At 42.2% G+C, this 15,061-nt stretch overlaps 1 protein-coding gene and 1 long non-coding RNA gene across 5 annotated transcripts in view; one reads left to right on the forward strand and one right to left on the reverse strand.

Moving 5' to 3' along the window:
* The window catches only part of Myo16 (myosin XVI), a 480,832-nt gene that overhangs the window by 88,410 nt on the left and 377,361 nt on the right, over positions 1 to 15,061 (forward strand). Inside the window, exon 1 of one of the 4 annotated variants that reach the window (XM_006508780.4) lies at positions 6,636 to 7,403. The exons of 2 other annotated variants lie outside the window; for them this stretch is intronic. In XM_006508780.4, coding sequence (XP_006508843.1) covers positions 7,376 to 7,403 — 28 coding nt within the window. In that variant the 5' untranslated portion in view covers positions 6,636 to 7,375. Of the gene's footprint in view, positions 1 to 6,635; positions 7,404 to 15,061 lie in introns of those variants that run through there. One more of the 4 variants, XM_006508778.3, reaches the window with a different exon arrangement.
* Gm51560 lies at positions 1,666 to 10,643 on the reverse strand. Its single transcript, XR_003947503.1, has 3 exons — positions 10,138 to 10,643; positions 5,896 to 6,064; positions 1,666 to 1,809 (listed from the first exon to the last, which is right to left on the reverse strand). It is a non-coding gene; the product is annotated as a predicted gene, 51560 (long non-coding RNA).

Raw genomic sequence — 15,061 nt, forward strand, 5'->3', positions numbered from 1 at the left:
AGCACACGAGACATGTAATATCCAAAAGTCCTTTTAAAAATGGCATTAGTGACTGAGGGGATGTGGGAATCCTCCTGGGACAACGTGGCCCCTGTGATGGGAACTTCATGGTGATCTGGTCTTGCTCTTCCATGCCTGAATAATCACACATGTTGCTTAGTCTTCAAGCTTCAGTTCCTTCTTTACAGACGAAAGAGTAATAGTGCTCTCTGTTTCACTCTATTATGAGGATTAGCTGAGTGGATACTTAAGATGTGGTTAAAATAATGCCTGGCACATTGGAATTGCTCCTCGTTTATGGCATATAGTTAGGCTTACCTGGTGCAGGCAGAATTAACACATGACTATTGTTTGTCTTTAAAATTGTTAAAGCATCAAAGGCTTTAAGTAGAGAGGAAAGGAGGTGCAGAGGAGTGGGCAGGGAAGCAGAGGGAGGAGAAAGTAGAACTGAGTAGAGGGCGACTAACAGAAAACGCAAAGCCCAGGTCATGGCCAGGACTTTGAAAACAGCATTCCTGCCTTGCTGTAGGACAGTCTACTCCTCACAGAGCAGGGCATTGAGATCCAGACGCTGCCCTGGGTGGGTGGTGGGATTGAACCTCGGAAGAGCCACTGCATCAGAAGACTGCAAACCTTTGCAAGTGGCTGGCACATCAATCTACCCACTGAGGTGGGAGGAGAGAGGGAGAGACGGGGAGAGGAAGGCAGAGGGAGACAGATATTTTCAGGCCTAATCAGCTTTGGGAAGACAGTTCTTCATGCCTCAAGGTAAAACACCATCTTGTCTTCCAAGGCTGGTTTTCCACACGATCAATCAGAGCTCCTTGACCTGCTGACGCCACAACATAGACAGAAAGAGCCATGCCACATATAGAGCATTGAATCACACTAAGTACTAATCCCACTAGATTCTAAGGACTATGACCCCATCAATAAGAACTAAGGGCTAATCTGAAAAGCTTCACACTTTGAGGAAACAGATAAACATCATTTTCAAATTCAGATGATCCCTGCTACATTTCTTTTTCTAGGTCCTTTAAAATGTTATTACATTTTGGGGACCTCCTTGGAGCTCACACTTCATCCAGGGTAGCCCATGGGGGAATCTGCTGCTGGGGAACTCATTTAGAAGTTAAACTCACCCTCCACCTCCCTGTGAGTCAGTTGAAGGAGACTTTCTGCCCAGTGTTAAAGTCAGATAAGCTCGGTCGGCTTGCTTCATAGCTACTCCCATGATTCATAGCTACTTCCATGATTCATAGCTACTCCCGTGACACAGAGGACCTTTCCTCCTCACCCCTCTTCTCCTTTGCTCCTGACAGCTACAAATCCCACAGGATCAAGTGTCCTGTCATCTGCCTTTAGTAACATACCCCAAGGCCCCAGTAGCATACCCTAGAGGAAATTGGCACCATCAGTTCTTTGTAGCTCTTTCCCTGTGACCTGGTTGTTCAGTGATAGTTTACACTTTTCTGGAAATAAGGACACCTCAAGGTTTTAGCTTCAAATAATCCCTAGCAAGAAAAAGGCTTCCATGTGATACCAAGAAACATGCAAAGCACTGTACTGAAACACTGAGTTGATTGATCCAAGGGAAAAATAAATAAATACAGGATTGCTAGAATCCTGAGATGCACTTAAGCTAAGGGCATGTGTTAAAGGGGCTTAATATAAATCTGAATGATTTGTAGAAATTGACTAAGTAAATTTGTGTGTATGTTGGCAAGCACATGGTTAATTAAATTAAGACTAATAGAAAAGGCATCACTAGACAGGTGCACTGGCATGCATCTTCGATTCTTCCAGCACCTGGAGAAAAAGATAGGAACAGTTGAGGCCAGCCAGGTTCCCACAGTAAGTGTGTGTATGTGTGTGTGTGTACATGTGCATATGTTCACATATATGTTCACATATATGTTCACATATATATATGAACAAACAGACATGTATATTCTACAGTTCAATATATATCAGAGAAATATTACTACATTTCTATATGCAACTACTTCAAAATTTATCTTCTTTTAAGAAAATTTGTATTATTTTCAGTAAGTAGACTACTGTTGTTTTGGGGGTTTTTAGCTGTATTTTTTGTTTTGTTTTCTTTTTTCTTTTGTTTCTCAGAATGAGTGAAGAGACAGAGAACATCCAGTGGCGCTTTGCTTGCCCACATGGTACACACGCGCATGCGTGCACACACAGGCACCAACATACACTAATGCTACTCCTCTCTAACTCACTGTAGTATAAGCAAACGTGGGGTCAATTCAAACTTTAGTGAGAGGGACAGTGAGGTGTTCCTCTTGGTTCATTCTAACACACATGCTACAGTGATTTCCAAGTTTGTTTTGATATTTAAGTGTGTGTGGGGGGGAGGCCTTACAAGTGTTTTGCCTAGATACTAGAGAAGATGCAAAGCATTTCATTTCCATTAGAGGAGAAAGACTCGAGAGGCATGTGGATGATCAGATGTCCAGAATGAACAAAACTAACATATAGCAAGTACCTGGGGCTCCCATGTCCTCACCAAAGCAAATATAACATGTGTTGCTTCTTAAGGAGCAACCATGAGCCTTGACTAAAGCCGTGATTGCAGGCAAGCTTGGGACCTCACCCAACCAGAAGCTTTTGATGCTGGTGATAGGAAGGTTGAACATGCATTTCCCAGATATGTTGGTAATGGTGGTGTTCAACAGGTTTGTCGCATGTCTTTATCAATGAGTGAAGCCACAGTCTGTTTCTGGACTTGTGACAAGATGTGCCTGTCCCAGAGTTTGGATTCGCAATCTGCCAGTTGTGTGCAGTTCATATCTTCATTTGGTGGTGATAGTGGTGTAGCCTGCTGAATTAGAGGTTTTTCCTGTTCCTTAGACAAAAGAAACTTAAGAGAGGAAGGGATGCCTGAGCTTGGGGATAAGAGGCTGTAATCCATCATGGTGGGAAGGGCCTGGTGACAACGCTGACTAGCTGTGTCAGTAGAGGCCTGAGAAAGTTGCATTGACATCAAGCAGCAGAGAATGGAATGCTGGTCTTCAGTTTGCCTCCTTTTTCCTTTCATTCCACACGATGGTGACATTGCCACTCAAAGTGGGTCTTCCCTCCTCAGTTAAACTACTCTCTGGAAATGCCTTTATAGAGATGTGGAGCTGTGTCTTCTAGGTTTATCTACACCATGCCAAGATGACCATCACACTGACTAAGCACACAGGTTATCACTATTGAGGGCCTCAGTCTTTAATTCCATCATTGAGTATTATGTGAAAATCCATACACTATTAGATTTGGAATTATCTATCAAAAGGCTGGAAAACTGGATCTCATCTTGTGGGCGTGTGCCTTGGGTTGTACATAGAACTGTAATGGCGTGTCTGGATTGTACGTAGAACTTAATGGCAGGTCTGAGCTGGGACGGAGTGAGTACTGCTCCTGAGCAGTGTATATTGTTGAGTGCTTGTCAGACTTTTGCTTAAGTTGGGGGAATAATCTAGCTTACTTGAAAATTGTCTGGTGTGCAATAATGATTACATTTAAAAGAAAAAAAAAACCAGAACGTGTTTGTATAAGAAATTGTGTGAACAGCGAGCATGTTTGATGCATAACAAATGAATAGTGCTTTCTCAAATATTCTTGATATCTTCACTGACAACGATAGGGTGTCGTAAAGATGCTGCAGAATAATAAAATAACTGCTTTATTAGTTGTAAAGTTTCCTGGCAATGGAAAACAACTCCTCCTTCCAAATGCATGTATTTAATGTTGTGCTTAATGACCAATTCCACGGCGTAAATGAGTTTCTAGGAAATGTATCCATTCCAGTCTCAGCTCTGCCTTACCGCTATCATCAAATCTGATACTGTCCCTAAAATATGTGATTCAAAGAGCTATGATGTGGTCTGTGTAATCCCTACCAGAGCTGGATTTCATAGGAAAGATATATTTCCAGAAATGTAATAAAATTTAAATCATCCTTTGTTCCATTTTATGAAAGTTAATGGAGTCCAATCTATTTTCCCACCATAGTCACACTTGAATAAGGAACTAGTGCTTGTTTGGTAGTGATAGGAAAATAAAAATATATCTCTTTTTGGCTGTGCATGTTCCCATAGGTTTATAAAATGAGCATAAAGTTTAAAAGTCAAATATAAGAACCCCCCCCCCGCCCGCCCCAGAGTGTGTGAAAGTGAAATGTACACACAGCTCGAACACAGGTCATGCTCAGTTCATGTACATGTCATGTATGAAGGAGAGTGAACATCTTCACACTGTGTGTATTCATCTCTGTTTCCTCATAGTGGCTGTGTTGCTCCTCCACACAGTTTCCGGGCCCTTCCCTCCCTTGTGCTGTTTCCCAGGCACTGTGATGCATTAGATTTCTGTGAATCTGCATTTCACCAGTGAGCACCTTGGGGGCAGGGACACACTTTGATAGATCACCAGGGACTAGTCAGTCATCAACTTTCAGTAACGTCTTCTTGGACTTATCCTATTCATTTTAAGGAGTGAACCATGTACTGTAGAACTAGGGGTCATAGATGCAGGCTGATTGTGTGCATTCAGAGGCTTGAAAATACAGACACTAGAAATTCATGTACAGGGAGGGACGCAGCCCATTGTCTACCCGTCACTGTGTTAAAATGGGAGGTGGGCTGTCTGAGTGGCAGAATGCTCCCTGAAGAGATAGGACACTGGTCCAGTGAGTGCAGAATCACTGTGAATATGGAGACTTGCACTGACTTCAAGGAAGGAGCCTTGCACTTGACGGTCAATAAGAGGTATGCACAATTGTCTACTGACTTACTGGAACATTGAAAATAACCCAAAGAATGTTGTAAAATAAGCTAAGCTACCCTTAACTATAAATAGTGCATTTACGACCTTTTAAAGACATATTTTTATTCCTGAAAAATCACCTAACCTGTTACAGGTCATGGGTGATAAGAGTGCTATAATTATTATTTTGTTGTTGTTGTTGTTGTTGTTGTTGTTGTTGTTGTTGTTGTTGTTGTTGTTTTTGAGACAGGGTTTCTTTGTATGGCCCTGGCTGTCCTGGAACTCACTTTATAGACCAGGCTGGCCTCGAACTCAGAAATCTGCCTACTCTGCCTCTGCCTCCTGGTGAGTTCCAGGACAGCCAGGGCCATACAGAGAAACCCTGTCTCAAAAACAACAACAACAACAACAACAACAACAAAACAACAACAACAACAAAAAACCAACCAAACAAAAAAAGAGCTGGGCGTGGTGGTGCACGCCTTTAATCCCAGCACTCCAGAGTGCTATAATTATTGAATGGATGGATAATGAAGAAACCATTTTTTAAGAGAAAGTCTCCTTCCTAATCCTTATGGCAGTTAAAGTGTGGACAGGGTCATTTGATGCGTAGTAAAATATCTTCCTTCTTGTTAATTCTAGTACTCACTTCAAACACCAAAAATCCAACCAATGGTTTTACATCTTATTTCTAAACTAGATAGCAGGGGTTAGGGACTTCACTTTCTACCTATAAATGGGAGGTACAATTCTGTCTAAAATGGAACTCTGGAAAGCGGTAGAATCTGAATTTGAACTTTGATGGGGGAAATGTGACAGAGTGTGTTGGGACCCTGTGCTTTGAAGTGCATCCATGACCCTCGCTATGCAGATTTGGCTCTTGTAATCTTACTTAATAAAGACTCCAGACTCACTAAGTTGTATTTATTAGGGGACCCAGGATTTATGCTCCACCACAGAATGGTGTGACCCTGTACTACTTAATCCACTTTGCATTCTCAATGCCTTCAAATCTGAAACAGAATTTGGCTACACTTTCAAAGAAGATTATCATAAAAATATACTACCTTGCCGCCACCGGGTCTTTACTGTAGGTTGCAGAGTCCCTAGCTAGGTGATCATTACCTCTTTCCTCCATAGTGCCTTCCAATTGAGGTGCTAGTCAGTCGAGGTGAAGCTTCCAGATGAGTGCCAGGTCGGTCTCTCCATGTTCTATGACATAAGTAGGTGCTATCTTCAGCCATAGGCTCTCACCTTCAGCTTGTGGAGGGCGACCCATAATGTTGACGATACCCTGTAATGGCATTGATCAAAGGAAACTGTTGACCAATGACCAATGATACTGATATCCAGCCAGAGTATTGTCCCAAAGATTATACAGTAACTCAAATTAAACTGGGAGAGGGAAAGTCAGTTTTCATTAGGGTGTAACACTGAGTATATCAACCATACTCCAGGGCAGACCAGATATTAAAGGTAGTTAACCAACACAAATTGGACTCTAGTTCTTTCTTTCTTTCTTTTCTCTCTCTTTTTTTTTAAGAAAGGGCATAAAGTTGAGCAGGTGGGGAGTTGGGGGAAGGAGAAAAATACAATGAAAATATGCTGCATGAAATTGTAAAAGAATAAATAAAAAATATTGTTAAAAATAAAAATGCATTAACTTAAAAAGTAACTACTTGCTCCTCCTCATTTGCAAGTGACTTACATATGACTCTTTCCGGCTAACTAGCTATTAAAATTTGATATTTATCTCCATTGAAATAGAGTCTGGGAGACCATGTGTTTCGTTCTGATTGCAACCCAGGCAAACTTTATTCTCTGGCTTAGGTTGTGCAGTTTAATTCATTGCAATTTGCAGAGGTAGCAAAATCCTAAATTTTAGAGCTGTGCAAATCAACACATTTCTGTGGGTAATTTAAATTTTGCATTCTGCATAGATAACCAAAAAGATCCCTTGTGAGAATGCTTCCTGGCTAGAGGCAGATCAAAGCGCCCTCGTCTTAAGAGGGGGCTATTTTCAGCTCCTGCTGTCCATTTAGTATTCCCGAACAGCAACTGGTGGCAACTAAAAATAAGGAGCTTGGCCACCAGCTAAGAATTCAGTCCTACGGGCAGTGCTCCGGGAGTACCGGCGAGATCCTGGATGCCTTGTGCAGCATCACCCTCCTGCCCACTCATCAGTGTAGTCTTCTGCATTTTGAAAGCTATTGAGAAGCCATTAGCAGGCAGGACCGGGAGGGAGAGCCGCACTGCAGCACACCTCCACGCTAGTGGCAGGCTGTAGCCGCACGCACGTGAGTGCCAATTAGAGCGACCCTTCCCAGGACTGTGGCGCTGGAATGTGTCAATCAAGGGCGCTGGGCTAGCACGTGCAGCGCAGTGGCTCAGACCCACCCTGGGGGCTGCTCTGAACTCCAGCTGCTGAATGAAAATGAGCTGCTGCTCTTTGCAAGATCATGAAGGGGAGCCTCTGTTCAGTAGTGCATTCTGAGGTACACCGTTACCTGAGCGGGGACCCTAAATTATGCATTTTCTGGAGACAACAGTCATAGCTGAAGAGAATGCTGGGACCCACGGCAGGATCCGAGCCTGAGAAGGGACAATGTCTCAGTATCATTTTATCAAGTACTGTAAGTAGGCTCTCTGACCTGTGTGTGTGTGTCTCTTTTAAAGTGTTACTTTAAACATATGCCAGAATTAAGGCATATCTGTGGTGTGTGGCATCCAGACAGTTAAAATGCATTGGTAACTGTGAAGGGCAATTGACAGGCATGATCCATTTCATGTCAGATTCTGAAATAATTCTCTTTTTATCTAAATGCTGTAGTGTGAAAAATCTTTAAAATGCTGTTTTTTTTTTTTTTTTAAACACGGGATACCAGAAATCGAGAAAGAAAAGAAATTAATACACAAAAGTTGTTTAAGGATTTCTACACTATTGAGGTATTTGGGTGATGTTTGTACAACTTCCTTGGCTGAGGCTGGATTTCATGATAGATCTCACTCACTCACTCTAGAGTTTCACTGCTGCGGTATCATTCCGGGTTTTCCTTCCCAGTCTTTCTAGGTTGCCCTTGGCTGGGAACTTTTGTCCTTGTGCCGTTCACCTTGCAGAGACTCTGCACCCACGCTCTGCACCGGTGCTCAGATGGTGCAGACTAGTCAGCTAGCAGCTCTTCCCGTGGCTTTCCTTAATACTGGGATTGCAGCAGGGTGCTCCCAGCTAGACACTACTTGCACCTAAACCTTCTTTGATAGTGACAAGGACTGAGAGGACATATTGATAGCAAAACTGGCTTGTTGGATAGAATTTTCTTCTCTGAGAGCTCTTTTGGAAACTTCTGCACATTAATATCATGATCTTTAAGGGATGGGTGGCATTGCTGCGGGGACAGATTTCTGGTAAGATTATGGTTTGCTAGCAAGGACACACCAATGTTAACCAAGCACCTTGTCGAAGGGATGCGGTTTAAATGGCTCTTGAATTTTGTCCTAAAGGAGACTGGAAAAAAATATGTTTGAGAAGAAAATAATTGTCTTGGTCTTATATTTTTGTTGGATAATAGACAAGAGAGGGATAGCCCGTGATTCTTAAAACAAAAATGCCTAGTTTAGAAGCCTTGTTTCCAGAGCCAAGAAAGATCACACTGATCAGCCTGGGTGTTTGGAAGTTAACTCTTTAACTGATGAACATTGTGTGACTGCAGTATGTATTCAAAACGTGGAGTTTTCTTCGGCTTAACCCCCTAAAGTCTCAATGTGACTGACCCGGTAACACACATCGTGCAACAACCTGGCTGGGTTTCAGACAGCCACTCACGTTGTACTGCACTGGTAGGGTGCTGTCATGCTCCTGTCTGGCTTTCCCAGAGGGAATTCCCCAAACCCTCTGCATCATTTCAGAGAGCCTGGCTCAGTCCTGAAGATGATCACGCCTCCTCTGGGGGGTGTAGCCATGGAAGGTGGGCAGGAGCTCAGTGGGTTGTGGTACTTAAGACCTGGTGTGGCCAGACATTATGTGAGGCTAACTCCTCCTGCCTCCTCTCACCTCTGTTAAGTGTATGATTAACTAGAAGCTCAGACCCTAGATAGAGGCAGTGGGTACATGGAACGGAATACTTCAGGCAAGTCTTACCATTGGTCACCGTAAGAGATGAAAGCAGAGTTAATAAATTTAATGAATTAATAATGGTCGTTAATGAAAATGTTTCAAATGCTTAGGGAAAGCATTCCCAATGAGTTCACCAAAGCAATTAGGAAGTGCTTACTTGTGATTCACCCATTTCCCGAGCTATTAATGGTAAAATGGGACTGCCCTCCAGTTCCAGCCTCTGCTGTGGACTTTAGAAGTTAGGTTTCCCGGTGGCTGAAGCCACCAAGGGATGTCTCCTGTCAAAGATTTGTGGGGTGTAGAGGCTTTGAAATGACTAGAATACGGAGAGTGGTGAGGCGGCTTTATTGATGTGACCACAGTTCATTGTGTGGGTGTTACACCTGATGCCTCCACACTGACATACCCCTCACCCTCCTCTAAGGCGTCCTTTGCATTCAGTCCCAACTGTGTTCACCTTCAAAGCCAAGCTGTGGTGCAAGAAGTGAGCAGACTCCTGGGCAGAAGCAAGAAGTTTTGGCTGCCTTACCTCAGCATGTCACATGGGCTCCATGAGACTGAGGAAGCCATTGGGCAGAGGGTTGGATGGCCAGTCATTCGTGCTCAAGGAGACCCCTCAGTCACCCAGGGGAGTATTCAGTTTAATGATAAATCATGCAGTCTGAAGGGTCTCTCTTCAATCTAAAGGTAGGTTGAGTACTATTTTCAGAAATTGTTATTATTTTTTTTAATGCTGCACTTAGTGAACAAGAGAGAGCCTAGTGGTTAAAGTGTTTATCACTCTTACAGAGATCCCATATTGTCCCCTATGTTGAGAGGCTTACACCAGCCTATGCCTTCACCTCCAGGGCTTCTGACATCCTCTTCTGGCCTCTGCAGGCACCCACACTCATTTGCACACACCCACACATAGACAGACATGCAAACACATAATTAAAAATAAAATAAGTCTTAAGAGAAAACAAAACAATGTCAGCAGTGTTAGGGTTTTACCATCAGAAAAAGAAACCTGCCAGGCAGTGTGAGCAGATGTTCAGGAAGGTAAATAGTCTCAGACATTTTTCTCCCCCGATGTTCTCTTTGATATGAGAATGGATCTCATTTTGCACACCCAATACAGCTTACATGTCTAAAACTACAACAAATTTTTTGTTACGGTGATAAGAGTCAGCAGGGAAGTTTCAGAAGACCTCTAGGAGAAATGCTGGTAGTGAAGGTGCCTGTGGTCAAAAGGGTGCTTCAGATAGACCCACCTCATGCTGTGCCTCGGGCTGGGGATCAGGAGGATGTTCATTATGCTTGGTCACTAGCATCTATGACTAGATTCTGCTCTCAGCAGGAAGGAGAAGTGGATTTGGGGACTACAGACCCCAGTTTTACTACAACACGAGTAGCTAACTAGACTCCTGCTTTCTCTTTAACTGAAGGGAGCAGAAGCATGCCCCGTGTGCTTCTCCAATCTCCCATCTGGGGCCAAGCTGGCTCCCTGTGACTTTCTCCTGGTCAGCCCCTCCCTAAGCATCAGGACTCAAGGTGGTCCCACCTATGATAGGACAAAGGTGAAAGTTCTCCAGGCTACCGAGTTATCAAAGCAGCCCGATCTGAGCTAAAAGTGTCCACATAGAACAAGGCTGCTTCCTATTGCCCAGTCCCTGGTTCTCACAAGTGACCTCTACCAAGTGTCTGCCCTATACTTCTCCCCACTGAACACTTGGCTCACTGTCCAGGAGCCTCTGGGCAGGGATGCTCCTGTTCTTGCCTCACAGAGCCCTGGCCTGGTCATCATCACTGGCCCCTCACCCATTCCCCAAGCCACACCTATGAAGTCATACAGGTCTTTGTCCCCATTACTCTGTTTCTCTTAAGGGACAAGAGAATGTCTTGCAAATGGTGGTGGGGTGCTGGGTGATCAGTTTCTGGTGGTGATAGGATGACCAGTTGATAGGGGTGTTGGGTTGATCAGTTGGTGGGGTGTTGGAGTGATCAGTTGGTGGGGTGTTGGAGTGATCAGTTGGTGGGGTGTTGGAGTGATCAGTCAGTGGGGTGTTGGAGTGATCAGTTGGTGGGGTGTTGGAGTGATCAGTTGCTGGCATGGTGGGATGATCAGTTGGTGGGGTGTTGGGGTGATCAGTTGGTGAGGTGGTGGGTGATCAGTGAGGACAGACTGATTGATGTTGCGGTTGCACGTCTCCAACATGCAGGTGGGCATTGCCACCACAGCCTTGGCACCTCTTCCTAGCAGGCACATGGTTGCTTCCTGGATTCCCTCGTTAGCCTTCAGTCTGCACAATGGGAACAGCTACTGTTAAGCCTACACAGGTGTTTGAGTATGAAATTCTTTTTGAAGACTTCTCTTCTGTAATAGTGAATTTGCTTCCTAGGACCAAAGCCATTGTGTACCTGATCTGTCTGCATATAGCTAATAACAGAGGCCAAAGGGCCTGGAGTTACAGACAGTTGTGAGAAACCATGTGGGTGGTGGGAATAGACCTGCATCCTCTAGAAGAGCAACCAGTGCTCTCAACACTGAGCCATCTCTCCAGCCTCAGACTCTTCTCTTTTCGACTACCTGTGATGATGACCAAACTGTAACTCTATATTTACTCTCATGGGTTTGGGTTAATTTGTTGCCTTGTGGTATAGTGATGAGTGTTTTACATCTTTTCGAAAACTTTGATCTTTATAGTTAAAATATTTTATAATATTAAGGTGCATATATGATAAGAAGCTAGGTTTGCCACTTACTCGTCTTCTTTTTCTTCCCTCACGATATACTCTTTGAAATCATCCCTCTTTATTCCATTTTAAATGCCCAAGAGTCTTTACACATTGGTTTTGGTCACTCATCAGAGCACACTGGTTTGGCCACTGGAGTGGCAGTGAATTTTGATATTTGGAAGCCAAATCCTCAGTAGGCAGTCTCTTCACTTTCTTTGATACTCTGAAATACTTTCCCCTAAATATTTCAAAAGTTTTAGCCAACACAAAACACACTCTATGTTTTTGTTTTGTTTTTAGTGTGTGTGTTTGCATGTGTGTATGTGTGTGCACACACTATATTTGGTTTTAAGTATTGTGTTTATTTTCATCTTTTAAGGAGAGGGAAAAGAATATAAAGTTGGATGGGTAGAGGGTAGGATTTGGTACAAAGAGGTTTATTAAATAATAAACACAATTATAAGTAGTCTTAAAATATAAATAGTCACAGTTTATAAAATATGTCCAGCTTGTTAAATTTACAGTAAACCTCAGAATAAGTTCTCTTGATCTGTAGTACTCCCATCTTGCCAGATGAGTTTGAACACAGAGCTCAGCTATTCCAAACTGATACTCATCTTTCCAAAAGTAAATCTATAATTACTTGTTGTTTTAATACTTTTCAGTATGGAATATTAAATTCAAGGATGTTCTTAGAGTAGTGACAAATCTGAAGCTAATAAATACACTGAAGTTAAGGGCAGCATTGAGCATGCTGCTGCAGGGAGAACTTCAGCCTCAGATGGCCAGAGTTACAGCTACAAAGAAAACTGTGTGTTTCTTACTGGTGTGTGTGTGTGTGTGTGTGTTCCTCTTAGATCACAAGGAAGCAGAGTTAAAGAAGGTACATGCAATGATAAAGTTTTGTTGTGCATTTCTACTGTTCAGTCTCCATACACAGGGTTTTTATACAGACTGTCAAGAATGCCACGGGCTGTTTGTGCTCCATGGTCTGACCACATGGTTCTGTGTATGCTATGTTGACACTGCATTATTAAAGGCTGGACATTGTGTCTGGAGGGATCCACACCTACATCCTTACTTGACATCTGCTGTTCTAATGTGATAGTTCTCTCTCTCTCTCTCTCTCTCTCTCTATCTCTCTCTCTCTCTGTGTGTGTGTGTGTGTGTGTGTGTGTGTGTCTGTCTGTCTGTCTGTCTGTCTGTCTTTCCATCTCTCTCTGCCTGTTTCTCTGTCTCTCTATTCTTCTCCTTTTCTCCCTTTCGTCTATTGTTTGTTGAATGGGAGTAGTCTATTCTTTCACACTAAGCATAACTTATGGTCATAATCACAGCATCCTCTCTTAACTGAGCCGGGTGTATTTTTTTTTCTCTTGTTACCTTCATTCTGTCTCTCATTCTTGACTCATAATTCAAGAAATATCTGCTGAACTCCTATTGTTTTCTAGGCATAAGCACTCAGTGAAGGATATAAAATCCAGCTAATACCCTTGCTCTCTGGAAAGCCTCAAGTCAATGAGGTGAAGAATAAATAAGTAAAAACATATTGACTTTTTTAAGTAGCAAAACCTGATGTTTATAAAATAATTTACGGAAATTGCCAGTGACCTGGGCCTAGAATTCAGGTGCAAAGCTATTTTAAACAGGCTTTCATAAGAAAGTTCTTGGAAGACATGGGGTTTATTTCTCATGTTACCAGCTAGCATGTAAAGTTTTATAAAATAGTGAATTTTGTTCTCACTTTTAAGAGATGTATTTAAAATTGTTGCTTATCATTTAAATGATACCCAAATCACTTAGTATCCTATGTTCAATCTCTTCATGTTTGGGAATTTCCTAAACGTTTTCTGTTGCTGAGATAACTTTTTGCTTTATTATTTGATTGGATAACAGACATTGCTTCATTCTTTTTATGTACTAGTATTGCTTTATGGTCTACAACATGATTTTTAAGAAAACTTCATAGACTGTTGAGAAATGTGGGTTCAGAAGCTGGACAGAGCCACCTTGTAGGCATATGTTTATGCGTTCAGCAGCTGGACAGAGCATTCTGTAGCTGTGTGTTCAAACCATCTAATCTGTGAATAGATGAATGAACTCTGAAGGGTCCCTGTTAGATTTATTTTTTTCCTTTCTGGGTTATCCATGTACTGATGAGCATTGGGGACTGAAGCCACACATTGCTACTGTATCTAGACCTATGTCCACTATGTTTAGTAGTATTTGTCTTATGAAACTAAGTGCATCAAAGTCACTGATACACATGTCTGTCATTGTCGTAATTCATGTCCTTAATGTGTAAGAATTATCTTTATCCTGCTGAGTAATTTTAGTGTGGTGTGTGCTTTGTCCCATGTGAGTGTAACTACTGCTGCTTCCTCTCTGGCTCCATCTTCCACCTCTTCGTTTTCAGTCTTAATGGGTCTATATCAGGACAGCGAGTTTCTTGTAGCAGCAAAAAGTTAAACTTTGAGGTTTTGTTTGTTTGATTGATTGGTTGATTTTGAATCCATGCAACCAGCCTGCCTCTTTTAATTGGAGAGGTGAGACTGTTTACATTTGAGGTCTTTGCAGTTGTTTAAATGATATAAGTTTACATGTGAAGTTTTGTGATGGTTTAAATGAGATAACATGCACACACACACAGAGACACACATAGTCTCAGGCATTTGAATATTTAGACCCAGTTGATAATTCTATGTGCTGTCTTGCTGGAGAAAATGTGTTACTGGAGATGGCATTTGAAGTCCAAAGACATACTGCAGCACTCCCAGTCATTCTTTACTTCCTGCTTGCAGTCTTAAGATGTAACTCTCAGATTATTGCTCCGCCCACTGTGCCTGCCTCCCCTGGTGGTGATGGACTTTTGTCCCCATAGAACTGTAATTCCAGATAAAGCCTTCTTTCGCTACAGGTTGTCGTGACTGTGGTATTTTATCAGGGCAGCATAGAAATAACTAATATCAACTTAGTTTTGAAGGTTTACACTAATTTCTTTGTCTTAGAGGTATGGTAGCTTAGTTACTCAGTAATGTCTGATTCGCAGCTATCTTATTTTTTCTTTTTTTTTTAATTGCTTGTTTTATGAGTTTTAATCTTTCCCAAGTTCACTTGTGTATGTCTTTTTCTTTTCATTTTCCACGTGTAAAAGTGTGTCCTTTACATCACCTCTGCAATACTGTGTCAGGATCATAGATTCTTTAGTTTGTGTTTATCGTGGCATATCTCCATATTTATTCTATGATTTAAAGGATAATTTAGTCATTTTGTTTAGCAAAACAATTGTTTCAGTGCCTGAATACCAGCCCCTGGTCTCCTATCCTTTAGTATTTTGCTTAGACATCTGCTCCTGTTTAGATGGAGTTCACTTTTTATGAAACTTTTACATTTTATCTTGAAATATTCACTATTATTTCTTTACTTTTAGCTTTCTCACTATAATACAACATGAAGAGGTTA

This window comes from Mus musculus, chromosome 8 (genome assembly GCF_000001635.26).
Source record: "Mus musculus strain C57BL/6J chromosome 8, GRCm38.p6 C57BL/6J".
Taxonomy (NCBI): domain Eukaryota; kingdom Metazoa; phylum Chordata; class Mammalia; order Rodentia; family Muridae; genus Mus; species Mus musculus.